Here is a 21,997-nt window from a genome sequence, read left to right on the forward strand (position 1 = left end):
ATATTGTATCTGTGAATTCTAGCTGAAGGTATCTCTTGTTTCAGAACAGTAACAGTAATTCCCTATTACCTAAATTTGTCCTGCCTTTCATCATCCAGAAACATCTCATCAAACCATCTGTTTCAATGGAGCGGCCCAATTTCTGTGTTTTAATGCGCTTTTGCATAATCACAGGGGAAGTTTGTTAACTTGACTGGGAGACTAGATTTAGACACTCCATACCACAGACATACCAGACCCTTAAAAAAATTAAATTAAAAAAAAAACACACACTTCAACATGTCCCCTTGTCCCAATTCTGAAATGAAAGTTTACATTAATTCAGAAGTGCCAAATTCTTCTGAAAGTATAAAACACCCCAGTCAATCTGAACATCAGGAATGCTTCCTGATTTACTCTGCTTGAACAATTGTTGAAGCACTAGGAGCAGTCATTTGATGATCACCACATTTGATCTATGCAGTCACCACACATGCACCAAATTTTAACCAGACAGCAAGGGAATGTCCTGGGGGTCGAGCAGTGCAGCGGAGAGAGTATTCGCCTGAGGAGAAAATCCATTTACTTTCATTTATGCAAACGGGCTTGCATTGATAGAGTTAAAGGAACACTGCAAATGCTAAATCCGAATGTAAGATTACAAAGATTATGGAATATTATAAATAGGATATAGAAGGGTTAACATGTGAGTAGGCTAGTACTAAAATGCCAGCGTAACAGCCTAAAGCAAGATGAACTACGAGAAACAGAAGATGGTCATGTGCCAAAGTAAGAACTCATTAGGCAATGCAGGGGTGTTCGCACAGTACAGCACAGCATAGTTTGTAACCTTACTTGGTCCTAAGCCAAGCATAGGTTGAAACAGGTTTGTTTTTAATGGTATGTGAAATAATCATGGTCTAGGGTTATCTGGAACCTTTGAAGAAACAAAATGGAATAGAACTTTGGGTTGATGCCAGGACTTCCCGAAAGAACAAGAAGACCATGGTGCAAGAACAGTTTATTAACTATGACAATTGGCTTTGTTGTCATCCAGTTTATTAATAAATTGTAATATTCTGTTTGGAGAGGTTTATCTCGTTTGGACATTTAATAGGGGTGTGGGCAGAATTAAATTTTTATTTTTAGGTGAAATCTCACATTGAAGATCTTTTTTCACATTTATGAGTTCATTTAATTTCACCTTTAAGTTAATATATGTCAGGTTTTAGAAACATATTATAGCCAGAGTTTCCACAAAGCTGGTCAGGGTGTGAACAACCCCAAAAAATATAAAATCATGTGACCTAACAAATCACCAATTGTAGAAAATAATCCAGGCGCTCCAATGAATTCCAGAATATAGGCAATTTATTAGAACCAGAAGCTACACAGCAACGTTTCAACCCCTCAGGGTCTTTATCAAGCTTGGGTAGAGTGCACTTCCATAATTTCTTTATATCTAACTAAAAAATCACCATCACAAGTTGTGGATGACCATTTTCTGTCACTTCTACTGCAGTGGGTAAAGTAGCTACCAGACCATTTACAGATCGTCTACTGTTTCTCACAAGTAAGAGCTGGTATGTCCAGATATGTAAATTTAAATTAATAATGGGCAAGTTGCAGGGCACCGCCGTCGATGCAGGATTTGACTCAACAAAACCTCTCAACTCATAATCCAAGATTGTAATAATTGTCCAAAACCTGGCCACTGTACATATTGTGGTACAGACATCCTCATCCTACACTCTGCACATGGGAAGAACCATTCTCAGTCTTCTTCCAATAGCTTGTCTGGTTAGAATATTAACAGGCACTTTGCAACTATAGGTTCATCAGATTTAGATGGGCACTGCCTCTAGGACTGGCCTACTGTTTCTAGGCTAGTGGGCTACCTCCATTATACTATTGTCCTCTATCACACTTTTCTAAAGACACACACTTCATCCTTTTAGGCACCTCTAGGAAAAAACCCACAGCTGTTTAACCCCTTAAGGACACATGACATGTATGACATGTCATGATTCCATTTTATTCCAGAAGTTTGGTCCTTAAGGGGTTAAAACTACTATCCCTACAATGCTTTGCTAGTCTTATTAGACAAGTAAAGAAAAATTGAACTTTACAAGATTTACCTTTTACAAGCATTATGGCAAACTCTTTAAAGGAACACTATAGTCACCTAAATTACTTTAGTTAAATAAAGCAGTTTTAGTGTATAAATCATTCCCCTGCAATTTCACTGCTCAATTCACTGTCATTTAGGAATTAAATCACAGTTTCTGTTTATGCAGCTCCTAGCCACACCTCCCCTGGCTATGATTGACAGAGCCTGCATGAAAAAAAAAAACTGGTTTCACTTTCAAACAGATGTAATTTATCTTAAATAATTGTATCTCAATCTCTAAATTGAACTTCAATCACATACAGGAGGCTCGTGCAGGGTCTAGCAAGCTATTAACATAGCAGGGGATAAGAAAATCTTAATTAAACAGAACTTGCAATAAAGAAAACCTAAATAGGGCTCTCTTTACAGGAAGTGTTTATGGAAGGCTGTGCAAGTCACATGCAGGGAGGTGTGACTAGGGTTCATAAACAAAGGGATTTAACTCCTAAATGGCAGAGGATTGAGCAGTGAGGCTGCAGGGGCATGTTCTATACACCAAAACTGCTTCATTAAGCTAAAGTTGTTCAGGTGACTATAGTGCCCCTTTAAAATTGTGGCATGCAGTACACAAAAAAGCATTTGGTTCCTCTATGCCTATTCACTACAGCTGGAGGTTAGTATACCTATTTCCCATAATGTTCAGCAATACTCTGCAAAGTAGGGCATTGTTCGACTCATTACCTTCAATGTGGAGCAAAAGGCAAATCAAAGGGTTAAGCGTATCATTATGAAGCACAGAAACAAGACATGCATTGTGAAAATGAACAGGTTTCCTTAGCAACAGAGAAGGCAGTACCCCCCAAAAAAAAAACAGAAAAAAAACCACAACATATCTGAGTTTAGCTATTCAAGCACAAAACCATTAAGTACCAAAAGCTTTAATTCTCATGGTGATAGTTAGTTTAGTAGATTTTGCTTAGCTGCCGATTCTTCATATGTCGAGTATAGTACTGCATTATGTTACAGTAATTCAGTGACTCGTGGAACACGTCCAAATAAAAACCAAACACGAGTGTGCACAATGTGGGCCGGAATGATATACTGGAAATTGCACAGAATTGCAGAGGATGACAGTGGAACTACCAGGTTATAAAGGGCAAATGATAAATATTTAGCAAATAAATTTAAAAAGCGTAAATATGGTGATACAAGGCAAATGAAAAAAATTATGTCAACAATAAAAAATACACAAAAAACGGTCAAAACAATTGTGAATAATTAGTCTGTTTATTTTAGTTAAAATATTGAATGAATTATAGAATCCTCCCTGTGTGCAATCCATCACCATTTCATAGTCCACTTACCTTGGCAGAGTGCTCCATAGTAACCACAACTTTGGTTCCTGAGCTTGACACCAGGTCCATGGCACCACCCATCCCCTTCACCATCTTACCCTGAAATGGAAAAATAAATATATATTTAAATAAACATGATACGCTTTGGCTTGCTTACACAGTCCAAAATAATGCAAAGCAAACTATGTCAACACACTTCAAAGTCACTGAAGCAGTTTTGTCATAACTGATGTGAACCGTGGCCAGGATTTTGTTACAATCCTATTTAATGAGGCTTAGTTATTAAGCAGTGAACGGTAAAGTACCGAAAGTCAGGTTGCAAAATTACACTGAAATAGAGAAACATTCTACAGCCTTATTCCAAGTTTCTTTTTGCAGTTCAGTTCGTCAACTCGTAAATCCAAAGTTATGAATGACCATGTTATCAATAAAATAATTATCTGTCTCGGGTTTATCTCCGTTGAGCTAAATATCCAGGAAGTAACAGGAATGGCTGTCTGATTGGCAGCCATGGGGGGTGTAACAAGGTAATTGCACATTTAATAAAAATGTTTTAAAAAATGTCAAAAGAGGAAACACTCTTTACACATATTGCACTTCAGCAAGTCACAGTGCTTTAGTGGTCTAGAATGTCCCTTTGAATAGTAGGCATCCCATTGAAGACATCAATTCTATTCTATGTCTGTCAATGTATCTAGCATGCGTATAGGAAAGCATGAAGTAGTTAGGGACACCAGCAAACAAGATTTAAAATTGAACCTGAATTCAATTATCTTCTGGGGGAACCTTGGCTTTCTATTCTGAAGTATAAATAATTGACAAACAAGAATCGTGGGAGTCCACCACATAAAGAAGCTAAAGTTTGCCACATCTGGGTCAGAGTATATTTTCCAAGCACAGTAGCATAAAGAAAAGAGAAACTTTCAGGAATTGTATAGTAAAATAAAAATCTAGTTCAGCAGTTGATCCATTAATTAACTTCTGTGAATGACAATCCTGACACTAGAAATATTACCGTAAAGCTGGGTTCTATCTAGTTTGACTGTAGTGACCAAATAATTATGCAAGTTCGGCCACAGAGATGGAATCACAAAGCCTATTCTCCGTTCTTTCCATTCCCTTCAAAGGCAAAGACCTGCAGGGCAATGTTATTGCTGTGGGTCAGTCAGCCAGGAATCTTACAAAGAACTTGCAGCATGCTATGAAAGTATAATCCTCTATCTGTAAAAGGGTCAATCCTAATGCCAGTGCATCTTTTCAAATTGACAGCTGGTAGCATCTACCATCACAACCAGCATTCTTCAAGGGACATCAAGGCTGAAAAGAGCTCAAACGTAACAGAGGACAATGACAACAAACGAAAGAGACGTATAGTAAGTGGAGAGAGAAAACAATGGACACTGCTTTAGGTCCAATGCCCTCCAGTAACTAGAGTCTAGTTTATGCAAGCCTATTTTCTCCTCCTGTGGGATATCCACTTAAAAGCGGAAAAAATAAAGAATAATAAAAAAAATATATAATAATAATTACACTATGAAATGTACACACAAATATAATAGATATACAATGTGTACATTTGATAGTGTAATTAAAAAAAACTATACATACACATTTTATATTACCTATATATTTTATTTATTGTAGTTTTTTTTTTTATTCATTATCTAAAATATGCAAAACAGAATAAAGTGTTTATCCAGACTACAGTATCCAGTGAAGCTTTCCTAATCACCAATCACTATGGCGAGCTGAAGTTTAAAAGCTGCTTATGTTTATAAATATATCATGCTGTTTATTAGCTAGTAAACATTTATCTGCCCAATGAATCTTCACTAGGGATCTGAAACCATTAGCCTGTGCCTTTAGACAAGCAATACATATTTTGTTTTGGTTTAATCTAATCCCCTATGAACAGCTAATAGAGCATATAACCAACAGTTAAAAAAAAATAAAATGAAATGCAATAAGCACTTCTGCTCCGAGGTGTTCGCTTACATAAACTAACGATAAGACGTGAGCGGTGTTACAATGTTATAATGTCAGCGTACAATGTTTATTGCTATGAAGTGTTTGATTCTAATCCTCTATCAAAAAGAAAAAAGTCCTTCTGGGGATTTGGGAATAAGGGCCATGACAGCCATTGGTCCTGAATGTTTTATCAATGTGAATTATTAAAAGGAGGTCAAAAATACATAGATTTCCAAATGAAAGCATTAAAACAGCACAGAAAATAGTAGCCAGTCTTATGAATCTCCCCCTTTCTACTGCTCTAGGTTGTCTTGTTACGGTCACTACTACGGGTAATGTGTAAGCACAGCACTAGCAAAGTGGTGAATAACTACTCACATTTGGGATTTGAGATTTAAAGGGCTACAGTAGCTAGAGGGCACGTGAGAGGTGTTGCAAATGATATTGTGCCTGAATCGCACTTTGCCATTCCACAAGCGAAACTTCACTGGAAAATGGACATTGTTTCTGTGGAATCAAGGTTAAAACTTCGATATAGGCTACTTTGGTAGGGATACCTCTGTCCTATGTTTATTACATCTGATGTCATAGATGCATTTTCTGTCAAATAATTATTAAAAAAAAAAAAAAAAAATGATCTTGCCAAAATAAATAACTAAGAATTGAAAAAAGAAACCCACCATCCAACCACTGCTCCCAAAAGGTTTTCATCTCATAATTTGTTTTACTATATGCATATACATATAAGATATGCCTTCTATAAAGATTACCTATATAAATGTATATCTCTGCCTACTCACCTGTAGCTGAGGGGTTGGGAGGTTATATTATTTGTTAATTAAATAAAAACAATTAATCTTTGTAGACTCTACTTTTAGTAATTAGTCTGCAAGAGTACTTGAAACCTGCAAACTGATACAAAAGGAAACCGGATATAATCTGGACCATTCTTATAGTACTGTGAATACAATTAGAATACAGAGAGAAAAACATGCAGCAGGTAATGTAGTGAACAGCTAATAAGTTAGTTCATAGGTTTCATGGTTAAAACAGAACAAATACAATGCATCCTACTGGAATGTATCAGGCTTGTAGCTTTAGCTTGTGGGGTAAATGAAATATTTGTTATAATGTTAGGAGTATTCAAGTGCATTAGAAAAGCCCGCTGTCTGTACGTCAGAGGGGCTCTCCATGACGGGGAACAGACTTGGAACCTTATAGAGTTTGGAGGCGTAGTTGTGCCTGTTTTGCTGGTGTGAGCCAAGTCTGCCACTATATCTTCCCCTACCTGGGAAAAGGTTGACAAATCAATATCCCTGGTCTCATACTCCGATCCCGATCATACTGAGCTCCTTGTCTTTCCTCCTCCCAATACTGATCCTCCTCTTTCGCTCTCCCTTCAAGTTTGTGCTACCCACATCAGTCCATCCTTGCAAGCACACTGTCTTGGCGTCATACTTGACTCTGGTATCACCTTTGAGCCTCACATCCAGCATCCGCCCCTTTCTTGCACCAGATACTACCAAGGAGCTTGTCCATGCTCTAGTAATTTCCTGCCAGGATTGGTCTTCCCAAAAGCCGTACTGCACCCCTACAGTCCATAATGAACACTGCTGCTAGACTGATTTTCCTTGCTAGTCGTTTCTCTCACACCTCACCCCTCTGCCAGTCCACATTGGGTTCCTGTATGCTATAGGAGTCAATTCAAGGTACTAACTCATACCTATAAAGCACTGAACAACTCTAGCCCCTCTTATATCTCCTCACAGATCCATAGGTATGTCCCTTCTCTGTCTCTCCGCTCTGCCCGTGACCACCTCCTTTCCGTACCCATATGGCCAACTCGCGCTTGCAGGACTTCTCGCGGGCGGCTCCCTTCCTATGGAATAGCCTGCCTACCGCCATCAGACTCTCCCCTAGTCTTGCATCTTTTAAGAAGTGCCTTAAAACCCATCTCTTTAGGAAAGCTTATGGCCTCCAAGACTAACCCCTACCTCACATACCGGTCTCTTGCCCTCTCCTAAAGGGTAGCCCACCTTATTTGACTGTAAATTCCTGTCCTAATGTGTTTTACACCCCACCTCCTATAGAATGTAAGCTCGATTGAGCAGGGTCCTCTTCAACCTATTGTTCCCGTAAGTTTATTTGTAATTGTCCTATTTATAGTTACATCCCCCTCTCATAATATTGTAAAGCGCTATGGAATCTGTTGGCGTTATATAAATGGCAATAATAAATAATAATATGCTAAAACAGTAGCTTGTTATCTATCGGTTGAATTATCTTTTTGTTTGCGTCTTGGTTTTCTTTTATGCTCTCCTACCTAGTGCACACCCTAGTTATAACTGGAGATGCAAAAATTGCTGCAGATTACATAACTTCAACTTTAGTAACAGACATAAATGTCTGAGATATTTTAATCCCTACTTTGCTCTAGAACTTGGTTCTCCAAACTCTAGCCCTCCAGATATTACTGAACTACAGCTACCATGATTCTCATGGTATGATTTACAAGGACACCATAATGATATCCTTGTAAAGGACGCTGCCCTCATTTTTTGCATTTTTGTGGATTACCATGATTATCTGGCTATCCATTTCATTCAAATAATCATGGGAGTTGTAGTTCAGCAACATCTGGAGGGCCAGAGTTTGGAGAAACGTCCAAAAGGATCAATGAGCAGAAACCAGCCATGGACTGCAGTTTTGACCTTGTGGGTCTCACAACCGCATGTTGCTGGTTCTGGTCTTGAAGTTGAAGTCTATCAGAGCAAATAGCTTGGTACCAAGAAAAAAAATAATGTATTAAACAACTCCTCACATGCGATCTGATAAGTGCAACGGCAGCTGGGAGCTGCACTACATATCTCCCTAAAGAGGAGATTATTTTTGACCAACAAAAATGAAAAGGGATTGACAATAGTGAATTCTAGTCAAAACAAAAATATGACTTTCCCAACAAATACGAGAGGTTTACACATGAACACCCCGTACGCATGTGTTAACAGTTGTGATGTCACTGCACACATTCATCTCCCAAAGTCCATATGGGTGAAATAAATTAACTAAATTAAAGAACTCCATCCTAATCAAGTCAAAAAGCACATACCAGACAAAAACTGCCAATCTCTGACCATGTATACACACCGCCCTACCATATTTCAGAGCAAAACACCAATCAATTTCACACATCTAAAAAAAAGTTTCAATATTTATTTGCCTAAACAGGGACACGAGCATGTTAAATATATGACCACATCATTCATAAGCCATCCTCTGCAGTTGGCAAGCCAGTGGGATCTTTTCTTGGTCCGTGAAAAACTAGGGAACTTCTGCCTTAACTTGTCATGCTTAAAGCAGTTTCACTTGGTGTTGCAGAGAATTTAACATCTCAAGCGCACAGATTCTCCTCCTGAACTTGAGAGCAGAGGCAGAGCACATATCTGGTAGAGACTAGTGAGGTCGCAAACATAACATTTTCCGTTCGCAAACGCGAACTTCCGCAAATGTTCGCGAACGGGCGAACCGCCATAGACTTCAATAGGCAGGCGAATTTTAAAACCTACAGGGACTCTTTCTGGCCACAATAGTGATGGAAAAGTTGTTTCAAGGGGATTAACACCTGGACTGTGGCATGCTGGAGGGGGATCCATGGCAAAACTCCCATGGAAAATTACATAGTTGATGCAGAGTCTGGTTTTAATCCATAAAGGGCATAAATAAGCTAATATTCCTAAATTGTTTGGAATAACGTGCTTTAAAACATCAGGTATGATGTTGTATCGATCAGGTAGTGTAAGGGTTACGCCCGCTTCACAGTGACAGACCAAACTCCCCGTTTAACGCATCGCAAACAACCGCAAACAGTCCATTTGCACAACCGCAAACTCCCCATTTGCACAAGGTTGGAAAGCAAGCTAGCCATGTCCCGTTCCTTGTCCTCACTGATGTCATTGAAGGTCTCTTCCTCCACCCACCCACGTACAACACCAAGGGTCCCCGAAACGTGACAACAAGCCCCTTGTATATTTTTTTTTTTTTTTTTAAATGTACACTACAGTTACACCAGATAGGAGTTGCACTGGTGTGACACTGTGCCCTGAAACGCACACGTGTGAAGGAAGCTGACTGCTATTATATTACAGTCAAAAAAGTGTTTTTTGTTTTGTTTTTTTTTAAATGCAAGCTATTGTGACACCGGATATGAGTGGTGGCACTGGGCAAGTGGGCATAGTATACGCTGTGAGCCTGACACACACGCTGGCAGGCAGGCAACTGCAATTAGATTACACACAAAAAAAAGCAGACTGATGTTCTAGCCCTAAAAAGGGCTTTTTGGGGTGCTGTCCTTACAGCAGAGATCAGATGAGTCCTTCAGGACTGTAGTGGACACTGAATACACTAGCCTAGCCATCGATTTCCCTATTAAAATCAGCAGCAGCTACACTGTCCCTCCTCTCACTAAGAATGCAGCCTCCGGGGGGCGGGGCCTAGCTGTCATGGAGGAAAGACGCACTTCGTGTGAGCTCCCTCAATATCTCACTTTAAGCAGCTATCAACAAGCAAATTTCACCCCAGAAGGGGATGACCCAGCAATGTTGCTCCTACCTGACCGACCCGACATGCTTAATAGTGGTCAGCAACTCGACAGAGTCTTACTTACACCTCCGCATGGCAAGTGTGGCCTGGTGCTCACTGGGCGGGAGAGGCGGACAATCTCCCGATCCTGGGATGCCCAGGATCAGCTACTTCCCAGCAGGAGCACCGTTACCCCCCCCCCTCCCCCCCTCGGACTGGTGGAGGTTATCCCGGTCCACCCCTGAGAGGCTGTCTGGAGCTAATGGACGCACAGAGCACAGCCGCCCAGGCTGACATACTCATCTGCGACTCTCCCAATATGGAGGCAGCCGCGTGTCCTCCTGGTACCAGCAAAGCATGGCAGGATATTGAGTCTAAGCTGGACAGACTCTTTAATTAATTTTGGAAGCAAAGAACAAGCAGGAAGCCCCAACAAGCTCCACCACAGCTAAGCGAAGCAGTCCCCATTAAAATCCACCAACGCAAAAGGCGTCGAAGACGAGACCGGAGGCACAAACAGAAATACAGAGCCTGCCCCACGTCAAGCACTCGCCTCCACAATCCCGCACCGGACGTGAAGCACCACCGGGACAGATCCGACCACCCGACAAAACAAGCTTCCACCACCTCAAGCCGCGAACCTAGCACTCAGCCAGAGACTTGCCTTTGTTGTTCCAGGTATCAGGGACTCCCAGGGTCTGCACCTGGCGCCCAGAAAGGATCGGATAAGCACAAGCAGTAAACAGCAGCCTGCCAAGCATGTCCCACTATAGCCGATGCTCCACACCATGCCTTTGATCACATGAACTGCTCTCTGCCCATTAACTAATCGTAAAGTAGCAAGCGTTTAAACATGTCATTATTTCACCTCCTAAAGAGTTTATTGTCGTAGTTCCTTACATGCCTTTACCTTAACCGTTCATGTATTATGTTATTCACTAGTCTCATCTCATGGGGCGACTCACACTTGATTTATAACTAGTGGTGGAGCTGCTGATATAAATACACAGTTGATAACGTGCAAGCTACACCCTAAACATGACAGCCATCTTTCACAACAATGTACTGCTATATACTCATACCCTCAGTGCAACTAGCCGTGATATACGCACGTTCAGCCTAGCATGCTCAAATATAACACACTTCTGTCTATAAAAAAAAAAGAATGCAGCTTCCGAATGAATCTAAAATGGATGATGTCCAGGAGGTGGGAGGGTCTGGGAGGTAGGGTCTGCTGCTGATTGGCTGGAATGTGTCTGCTGACCGTGAGGTACAGGGTCAAAGTTTACTCAATGATGCCGAATAGGGGGCGGACCGAACATCGCATATGTTCGCCGTCCGTTGCGAACAAGCTATGTTCACTGGGAACTATTCGCCAGCGAACTATTCGGGACATCTCTAGTCAGGATAGATGCCTCTGGAATGGGAGGTACGGGTTGAGATGGAACGCATACCAGTGTCTCAGGGGCCAAATAAGCATTTCTGGACAAAAGTGTCTGATGGGCCTGGGCAATCTAGTCCATACGGTGATCCTGTTCTTAAAATCTTGCCTCATAGGAGGCCATTTGCTGTCCTAAACCTGCAGGGCCCATGGTCCTATCATAATGTCATGATGTAATAACCCAACACGCAGAGTTTAGGATAGCAAGGGACAAGACTAGGATGTAACGTATTACCTGGACTTAGAATGGCCAGACTAAACGCCAGACAGAGCTAAAGCATAATCAGAAACGAGACGAGGTCATGGTAACAGAGAGACTACGAAAACAAGCCAGAGTCAAGTAGATGGTAATCAGTCACACGGGCAAACAAGACAGGAAAGGGTTAAATTCAGAGTCAAGAACAAAGCCATGGTCAATACCAAAATAAACAAAATAGATCAAGGAACGTACTAAAGGGTACTGACACAGAAACCATGATAGGACAAAGTGGTTAGGTCTAGGGAAGTTTAAATATCCTTTAACATTTGATTGGCCCACGTTTGTGTGTGGGGGTGCTGGAATGATGTGGGCCAATGGGAGCCTGAATCAACTTTTGGCTCCCAATGCCCCTATAAGAGCGAGCTCGTGACTCGAGCCGTGCTCCTAGTGCCAGATGGGCCACGTGACCGATCACTGCGGTCAGTGCATGCGGCTAAGTCAGAAGAGGAGATCAAGCCGCATGCGGCTCGTGTGGAGGCAGGAGTGATCCAGCCACGCGCGGCTTAAGCTTAGGAGCCAGGTCGGTCCCAGGATAAGGTAAATACAGCCACAACCACTTATCCCAATCACACACCTTTCCTAACGTCCTATCCCATTAAAAGCATATTACTGCGTATTTAATAAAACAGATAGACCCCCTACTTCATCCAGGTTACCGATCGATGGTTCGATATTCTGAGCCCTCTCTGATTTACTTTACACGACTATTCGATATTCCCACAAATTTTATATAGCATTTTATGTTTGTTTGAGACCACCTTAAAAATATTGGATATCGCTAAAAATCATGATCACTATATACTTTCTCTACAAACCTCTAAAACGAACCAAACTACTCATCCATCCGCTATACCACTTTATCCCACCTAGAACTAGTGCCCAGTTAAAATACTTGACTCTTACTTACCCACACTCAGTCATGCCACTCCTAAGATTGGGTTGTATCCATGTCTCGGGTCTTTCATTTAGAATAGGGGCAGCTTCGGTCTCCTTCAACACTGACACTCCAGTGCATATTATTAAAAGATTAGGCAGATGGAAATCCTCAGTCTACAACCGATATATTCCTCATCCCGAGAAAGAAATGAGGAAAGCTTTTAAAAGTTTGGCTTTGTAAATTTGATGCAATAAGTGTGTTTTTCTTTAATACCTTTTCACCCTCTTTGCATGAACCCGATTTACATATATTACTAATATGTTTCTGAACATATATATTATATTATTCACTCACTCACTCTCTGGGCCGGCCTAAGACATCATGCTGCCTAGGTCCAACGATAAATGACTATGGGGATAATGTATAATAAGCACAGGTTACTGGCTATGGGAGGGATAATTTATAATAAACACAGGTTACTGGCTATGGGAGGATAATGTATAATAAACACAGGTTACTGGCTATGGGGGATAACGTATAATAAACACATGTTACTGGCTATGGGGGGATAATGTATAATAAACACAAACATACAAAAAAAAAAGAATGCAGCTTCCGAATTCATCTAAATTGTATGCTGTCTAGGAGGTGGGAGGGTCTGGGAGGGAGGGTCTGCTGCGGATTGGCTGGAATGTGTCTACTGACTGTGAGGTACAGGGTCAAAGTTTACTCAATGATGACGAATAGGGGGCGGACCGAACATCGCATATGTTCGCCGTCCGTGGCGAACAAACTATGTTCGCCAGGAACTATTCGCCAGCGAACCATTCGGGACATCACTAGTAGGGACACTTTCAGAGGTACACAGCATTTCACACACTCATGTCCAAGCAGTGGGAACCTGCATAATCTTCTACACCTGCCTTACTGGTCTCCAACTGGGTCAATGTGGAAATAGAAGAAACCTTCAAACTCACTTCTTCGTCAGGTTATAGAACAGTATGGAGACCTTTAGCACTTCCTCCAGAATAAATGTTGCATATGTACTATTCATCAGTGCCTTCAATAAAGCATTACTAGATGGGCAATGTCCAGCACCTGCTCCAGTATGTGATCATTAGTGGGACAGGAAACCTTTCTTGCCTAAAGTCCTTGCAGGGATGCAAAATAACCATTGTAATGTACCCAAGTCTATTTTGTTACGGATAATCCCTCAACGTGCAAAACCTACTGAAGATTGAGAGTTTCTGTTCTGTACCAGTGTTCGTCCAAGCCAAGAAAAAATGAAGCTGGATAAAAACTGAATACAAAACCAGATTTTCCCCCACCAAATCCCTATGAGACTAATGAGGAAGCCCAAAAGGCACATTGGCAGAGGAAGAATTACCACGTATTAATTTCAAGGGGTCCACACACTTCCATAAATATGAATGCAACCCTAGAGGCAATGTAGAGTACTCTATACATTATGCAATTAATTAGATAATTAAAGGAGGAAAATAAACAAAAGACCCGCAGGAAAACATATGAGATTCATACGCATTCATTGAAAATGACAAACTGAGAGACTTCAATAAATTCAAATCAAACATCAACATGGCCTGTTCATGGAACTCATCGGTGAAACAGGTTTTAAAATATTTTAGGTCAGTGCGTTTCTCAGTTATATTTCAACTCGCACAGGATTACGAATTTTAAGCAGCCTTCCCAATGCATCAAATTAAATGTGCTGTGCCTTAGAGGAGCTTGAAGGAAATGTTGGCATTTTGTATGGATCAGTTATTCAAGATACTTGAAGATTGCAAACAAAATCAGTTTAAATGGAATTAGGTCCATAAATCACCAAGTAAGAATACATACATTTTCTACTTGCTCAAATCTTCATGGTGTGTGATCAGCATTCACGGGTTTATTAAAATAAATATTTTCCATTCAAACTCAAAATAAAAACAGGGGGGGAGGGGGGAAATGAAAACATTTATATTTACAAGTGCGTATAAAGTACACAAACATATGTATTATTGAACATTCACAGAAGCCGTGTATGCAGAGATGGATTAATGATCACGACACGATAAATAACATGTCTGGGATGCAACCTGTCAGTTCTGCTCTGCATACATCCTCGCTAAAACCCAGCTTTCACAGGGATAACATTGTACACAAACACATGTACACAAATCTTGCTCACTAACCTGTTCTTTTTAAGCTGCAGATGTATTCCATGAAACACTAACCTCGACGAAAGAAGCACTAGCCGAGTTCTATATACTACCTATACAGCTGAACTGTAATTCCTAAACCCACTCTCAAATACAAACACACACATCTGTTGTGACACAGATGTTGATAGACACTCTGCTACAAAAGCAGTTTTAAATCAAAGTGATTTCCTAATTTAGCCGATTTATGCCATTCTTGTAAGCTCAGTAAGTCATCCCCATAGATTACTATTTTTAGATGCAGTGCTAATTTTGTAGACTAAAACAATTCAGAGGACTAAAAACGACAAACAAAAAATGGCTTCTTAGTCAAAAGACAGACAAACTAAATTGAAATTGATGTCAAAATTAAAACACTGCACAAAAGGGCTGTTGAAGGGGTAAAAGAGAACAGGGCTTGGGAGAGAGACCCCTAGACAAAGAAAATAAATAAAAATTGGGGAAGGTGCAAAATGCAAATAAAACTCAAATGGCTTTTTAGTCAAAAGACCATGACTAAAACTAAATTGAAGTTTTCCACCAAAATTAACACTGTTTAGATGGTCACAAATGTGGTTATTAGCCCCAGTGCACAGTCATGATATAACGTTGTCATTTTAGAGGGAAAATGTTACAAATGGATCTTATCTGATATTTCTACATTCCCTCCAAGTATACCTATAAACCTAGAATGAATGATGCATATGGAGAACTGTTTTTTCCCCACTGAGTTTTAAAATGAATGTGTTTATTTCCGTAATCTTTAAGAATAAACTTCTCAATTTTGTTTTACTAGAAAAAAATTGAAATAAATTGATCATATGAAAAACGTGTTTGTGTCAATTACAGGAGATTTAATTAATGTATACCACAACACATTATTCAGCTAGATAATGTATCTTCTAATCTATAAAGATTGCTCAGATCCTATGCAGTCAATCAATTAACATCCATTTGATGGTCTCTATTCAATAAGATACGAATTGTATCCGATCAATCTTCTGGTGTATCCAAAGACCCACTTACACAGCATTTCATTCTAGGCTGCTGAAATGAATTCAACACATAGGCAGATGTCTGGATCGATCATTATCTGGCAGAGATACATCTGCAATTTAGCAATTCTGGCCTCATATGCCCAACTATCGGATTTATACTGCTTGGTTATTTTACAAGATAAAGGCTATTTAAGAGCATTGACTTTCATTTAATTATAATTACCATGCCATAGACTATATTATGTGTTATTACTTAATCTTTCAGCTTACGTTAAACACATAGGGTTTATTCAGTAAACAATGGTTAGTAGTGAACTGTAAATTAAAAAAAAATCAGGCTAATTGACCACACACATTATGACATTAAGTGGTGGTCCAGGGAGCCCTTTCACATAAGACCCTGCAAGTCTCTCTCCCTCTATGTTAGCAAGGTGTCCCATAGACCCCAAGCATGCCTAGTTAACATTTTAGGAATTAAAGGGACACTCCAGGCACCCAGACCACTTCTGCCCATTGGAGTGGTCTGGGTGCCAACTCCCACTACTCCTAACCCTGCAACTGTAATTATTGCAGTTTTTTTTATAAACTGCAATAATTACATTGCAGGGTTAACTTCACCTCTAGTGGCTGTCTTTTAGACAGCCACTAGAGGTCACTTCCTGATTTCTAGCAAGGATTTTCCTTGCTAGAGCGTTGCTGGACGTCCTCATGCTGTGTGAGGACCTCCAGCGCCGCTCATTTCCCCATAGGAAAGCATTGAAATTCGTTAATGCATGCGCATTAGGTCTCCTCGGCCGGTGGGCGGGATCAGTCTCGCCCACCGGCCAACGCAGTGCAGATGAGGAGCTTCGCGGAGGAGACAGCGACGAGGGCAGTGCAGATGAGGAGCTTCGCGGAGGAGACAGCGACGAGGGACATTGTCGCTGCCTCAGGTAAGTGACTGAAGGGGTTTTCACCCCTTCAGTAACTGGGGATTAGGGGGTGGGAGGGAGAGGGTACCTCCAGTGCCAGGAAAACGGATTGTTTTCCTGGCACTGGAGTTTCCCTTTAATGTCCTTTCATTACCACAGAAAATATGGTTTGATGATACACATCACCGAGGCAACAACACGATAAATTAGCTTAACATGTAGTAGGATATTTTATATGCTTGCAGGTGGCATGGAAGCTTTGACCAGTTTTGTAGAGGTTTAGGTGGCACCAAATAAATACAACCAGTAAAAGCAAAAGAATAACAATTGAATCTCATCTCTCTACTTCCATTACCAGCTTTTCCCCTAACCATACTTCCTCAGCTGTCCTATGCTCATTTGCACTCGCTGCAGCAGAAGAGGTTTCTGCTCTGCTCCTTTCCTCCCACCCCACCACCTGTTCCCTCGATCCTATTCTCTCGTATCTCATCCGCACTCTCTCCTTCTCTTTCTCTGCCTCTCACTAAAATTCTCTCTCTCCCCCCCCCCCCAGGCACATTTCCTCTACCCTTCAAACACGCAACCGTAACACTGATTCTGAAAAAGCCCAACCTTGACCCTTATTCCCCAGCCAACTACCGCCCTATCTCGCCATTTCCGATTGTCTCAAAGATTCATGAGCGAGTTGTGTATGCGAGATTGACAGACTTCGCCGAATCAAACTCTCTGCTTGACCTGCTTCAATTTGGATTCCGCACTTGTCACTCTGTTGAAACAGCTGTGACCAAAGTATCCATTGATCTTATCACTGCTAAATTCCACGGCCACTACTCTATCCTAATTCTTCTCAACCTTTCTGCTGCTTTTGACACTGTTGATCATCAACAGCTACTTCTCATCCTCCGTAATCTCAGTCTACGAGATACTGCTCTCTCCTGGTGCTCTTCCTACCTCCCCCAGCGCTCATTCAATGTTTCTCTCTGGCTCTGCCACTTCTCCCCAATCCCTCTCTATTGGTGTTCCCGAAGGTCCCTTGGTCCCTTTTTGTCCTCAATCTACACTGCCACCCTTGGTAAACTAACTCATCAGCTCCTTAAGCTTCCAGTATCATTTCTACGCGTATAACACGCAAATTTATCTGTCCTCCCCTGATTTCTCACCACCCCTCTTGACTTGTGTCTCTGACTGCCGCCTTTCTGCTATTTCCATATGGATGGTTTCACATTTCCTTAAACGTAACCTGTCCAAAACAGAACTTCTGGTCTTCCCTCCCTCAAATGTTGCTTCTCCCTTGTCTGTGTCCCTCCAAATCAATGGCGCTACCATCTGCTCTACCTCAAAGGATTGCTGCCTAGGTGTTCATCGACCTCTCCATCCCTCATGTCCAATCAATCGCCAAATCCTGCCGCTCCCATCTCAAAAATATTGCCCGTATCCGACCCTATTTAACACCTGATATGGCAAAGGTGCTTGTCCATGCCACTGTCTTCTCTCGCCTTGACTATTGTAATCTGCTTCTCAGTGGTCTTAAGTGTTCCCAACTTGCCACGTTACAGTCTATAATGAATGCGGCAGCGAGGCTCATCTTCCTGTTCGCCTGCACCTCCCACGCCTCCCTCCTTTGTCAGTCCCTCCATTGGCTTCCCTTAAGATATAGGACTCAATTTAAGATCCTGATACTTGCTTACAAATCTCTACACAATGTTGCTCCGACCTACTTAACCTCACTAATACACAAATAAGTCCCATCTAGGCCTCTTTGCTCTGCCGGAGACCTAGGTATAACCTCTGTTCGTACTCCTACCTCTGATGCTCACCTTAAAGACTTCTCTAGGACTTCACCGCTCATATGGAACGCCCTTACCCTCTCTGTTAGATTCTCACCCAATCTTCACTCCTTCAAAAAAAATCTTAAAAACGTACTTCTTTAGGAAAGCAGATCCATTAAGCTGAACAGCTTTCCGTCCCCGCACCCTGATTCCTCTCCTGAAACGGTCATCAAAACAAAACACTTAGCCCTCAATGAACATTATCCTACCCTTACCTTTTGTGTCACATTACCCCACTCCCTCTAGCATATAAACTCATTGAGCAAGCCTCTCAATCCCTCTGTATCCAACTCATCTGGTTACAAATACTTGTCTGTTAGTCAACCCATTGTACAGAGCTACGGAACTTGTTGGCACTTTATAAATAAGACAAATTCACATTTTATTTCTTAGCAAAACTGCTAATCAATAGCAGATATTATATTGTAGTTTTGAAACAAAGGAGGTAATTATATTTTACTTCAGGTAAGAAAATAAAACCTGCATATATTGATTACAGATAAATAATTTAGTGTGCCCAAACTCAGAATTGTTAAAATGTGGGGGGAGAAGAGGGCAGAAATGATAAACAACCCAGGTTTTACAAAAAACTGCATTTGATTAAACACTCAGCAGATCTAGTTTGTACGTGGATGTAATGTTTTACCATAACAAACATCACATATTTCTCAATTACATTGTATTACACAGAAATAGGTTTCATGGTAAGCATAAGTTGTCGTTTTAATCATATACATTTTTAGAACTTGAGGTCATAAGTCATTTCATTCTAATTAAATATATGATGTGTAAAACACATGCAAAAGAAAAACAATTAAAGGAACACTGAGCACCATGGCATAAACAACAGTATATATCCCAATTGTTTAAGTACAATTGGACAACTCTCCTGGGTCCCATGAGACCTCTGCTGTGGCCTCCCCTTCCGCCAGAAGCTCCAACGCTCAGATGACACACTCAGTCAATGAACCATCCCTGGTTCAATCTGAACCCTCAATGGAGCCAACGGAAGCTCCTTGGTGAAGCTTTACAGCACCAGGAGAGGCCGCAATAGGTACCCAGCAAGACTGCTTCCTCTTGTAGGGCACCATCCCTTCTGAAAGCAAAACAATCACAGCAGGCTGTTTTTTTTCATGGTGCGGATGTGTCCCTTTCAATAGGCTTACTATTTAATTTCATGAGTTTCCACTTAGAGATCTAACCTGAACTGCCACCTGCAAGATATTTATAAAGCAAATTTCACAGCGCTGTACAATGGGTGGACTACCAGACACCTATTTGTAACCAGACTAGTTGAACACACAGAAAAAGAGGGATTGAGGGCCCTGCTCAATGAGCTTACACGCTAGAGTGAGTGGGGTATAGTGACACAAAAGGCAAGGGTAGGGTAGAAAAGTAGGTTGCTAGGATAGTATTAACTGAGTGCTTAGTGTTTTGTTTTGATGACCGTTTCAGGAGTGGAATCAGGGTGCAGGGAGGGAAAGCTGTTGACTGTTTAATTGATATGCTTTCCTGAAGTGAGTTTTCAAAGATTTTTTGAAGGAGTGGAGACTGGGTGAAAGTCTAATGGAGAAGGGAAGGGAGTTCCACAGAAAAGTAGCAGCCCTGGAGAGGTCTTGAAGATGAGCAGCAGAGGTAGGAGTGCAAGCAAAGGTTAGACGTAGGTCTTCGGCAGAGTGTGTCAATTGCATGTTTAAAGGGTAGAGGAAATATGCCAGAGGAGAGAGATTGAAAATTTTAGTGCGAGGTAGAGCAAAAGGAGACATCGTGCAGTTGAGATACGAGGGAATAGGAACGAGGAAACAGGTGGTGGGGCGGGAGGACCTGAGCAGAGCAGAAACCACATCTGCTTTAGTTAAACACCCAGCAGTAGCTTACTTCATGAAAAGACAAACTGCTGTGCTTGAAAATAAAACACACATACCTACTATTCAGTTTACCAATGGGTTCAATCCATATTTTTATTTTTACCATAAACAGAGCTTATCACACTTACAGCACAGCGTCCTCCATAGAAAGTTATCATAAGACATTTAGGCCACTTGCACATTCCTCCTGTAATGTGACTGTCTAGGGGTGTTTCAATATAATTTGTTCTTTATTGATTAATGTAATACATTTTCTCATATAAAAAAAAAAAATGTACATAACCATATTCATAACACAAAAATAGATCATTTAAATTAAAAAAAATTAAAAAAGCAATTTTTTAAACCTAAATTAACAATTACAATTAATCTGCCATTTGTGCCACCACAGGACATCTTAACTAAGACAACCTTTTGCTCCCCAATATAATTCTTCCATAACTCCTACTATACAGAATTGGGTACATAAAATAGAAGGTACAAATCTTCTACTTTATGTGACCAATCCTGTAAAGTAGGAGTCTTGGGCCATTTCCAAAATCTTGGTATTAAATCATTGGCCTCATTTAAAAGAAACCATAATAAAAATTATATTGCGATTTATCCATAAAAATCCTGGCCCAGCCCAATAAAATTTGTGAGGTGGTAACTTGTGAACTAATAGAGGCAAATAGTTCCTGTATTTCTGTATAAAACCACTAAATATGTTCTAGATTTACCCCGGTTATTAATATAACTGCAGTTTAACCAATAGGAATATGAGGTAGGAATATGAGAGCATTTACATACCATCCTACGTAAGCAACTTAGTCACAATTGTTGGAATTAAAACATAACTCATCCTATATATGAAAGTGTTTGTCATAGTGGACTGTAGGTGGCGCAGTAGCAAACTGTACATAGTTACAAAATAAAGTACAGATTGATGCTGTTTCTACATGTGAATGTACGCATTTAATTAATTCTTGCTCAAGTTCATTAAAGAGTACCCCTTTAAAAGGTCATGGTGGTATGCAGCTGAACACTAAAAAAAAATAAAATAAAAAAATGTAATTCAATTTTCAGTGCATGCATACATTATGAATAATTTATTTTAAATGTGGCAATTATAGCAGTCCTACAATTGTGCACCTGTCTCTTATAGGCAATTACTATAGACTGACAAAGAGTGGCTATAACGTGATCACCAATTAATGAGGAATAATGAAAGTATGATTTGGCTTTCTAGACAATCAATATCTTACAGAGAGTATGCCTGTAGCATTTAATCTGACCAGTTTAACTGTAACACCTAAATGCCTTATCTTTATGGCTGCACTTATCCCTTTCAAAAGGTCAGACTCCAAGTCATCGTGCTAGTTACCCTGCACTATAAAAATGATGTTAACCATCAAAATGTCAACTAGGGATATTTAAGATAAAACAATTTTAATAGTTTATCATTCATTAGCTTCAGGGCCTTGCTGTCAGTGATTCAGTGATTTATTTGCTTCTGCATTGTACCGGCTCTGGGGTGTAAAATATAAATATTAATGAATCCTTAGGAGGCTTCAATTTATCATATTTATCACATTTAATCGTTTTATACTTTTTCAAATGCTCGGTTTAGAAGCCAAAATCCAG

The 21,997-nt window shown here is 40.5% G+C and overlaps 1 protein-coding gene across 1 annotated transcript in view; it reads right to left on the reverse strand.

The window, feature by feature from the left end:
• Positions 1–21,997, reverse strand: part of OXCT1 (3-oxoacid CoA-transferase 1) — a 99,125-nt gene that overhangs the window by 11,847 nt on the left and 65,281 nt on the right. The window contains exon 14 of the mRNA XM_063454007.1: positions 3,454–3,543. Within this exon, the coding sequence (XP_063310077.1) occupies positions 3,454–3,543 (90 nt within the window). The remainder of the gene's footprint in view (positions 1–3,453; positions 3,544–21,997) is intronic.

This window comes from Pelobates fuscus, chromosome 5 (assembly GCF_036172605.1).
Source record: "Pelobates fuscus isolate aPelFus1 chromosome 5, aPelFus1.pri, whole genome shotgun sequence".
NCBI lineage: Eukaryota > Metazoa > Chordata > Amphibia > Anura > Pelobatidae > Pelobates > Pelobates fuscus.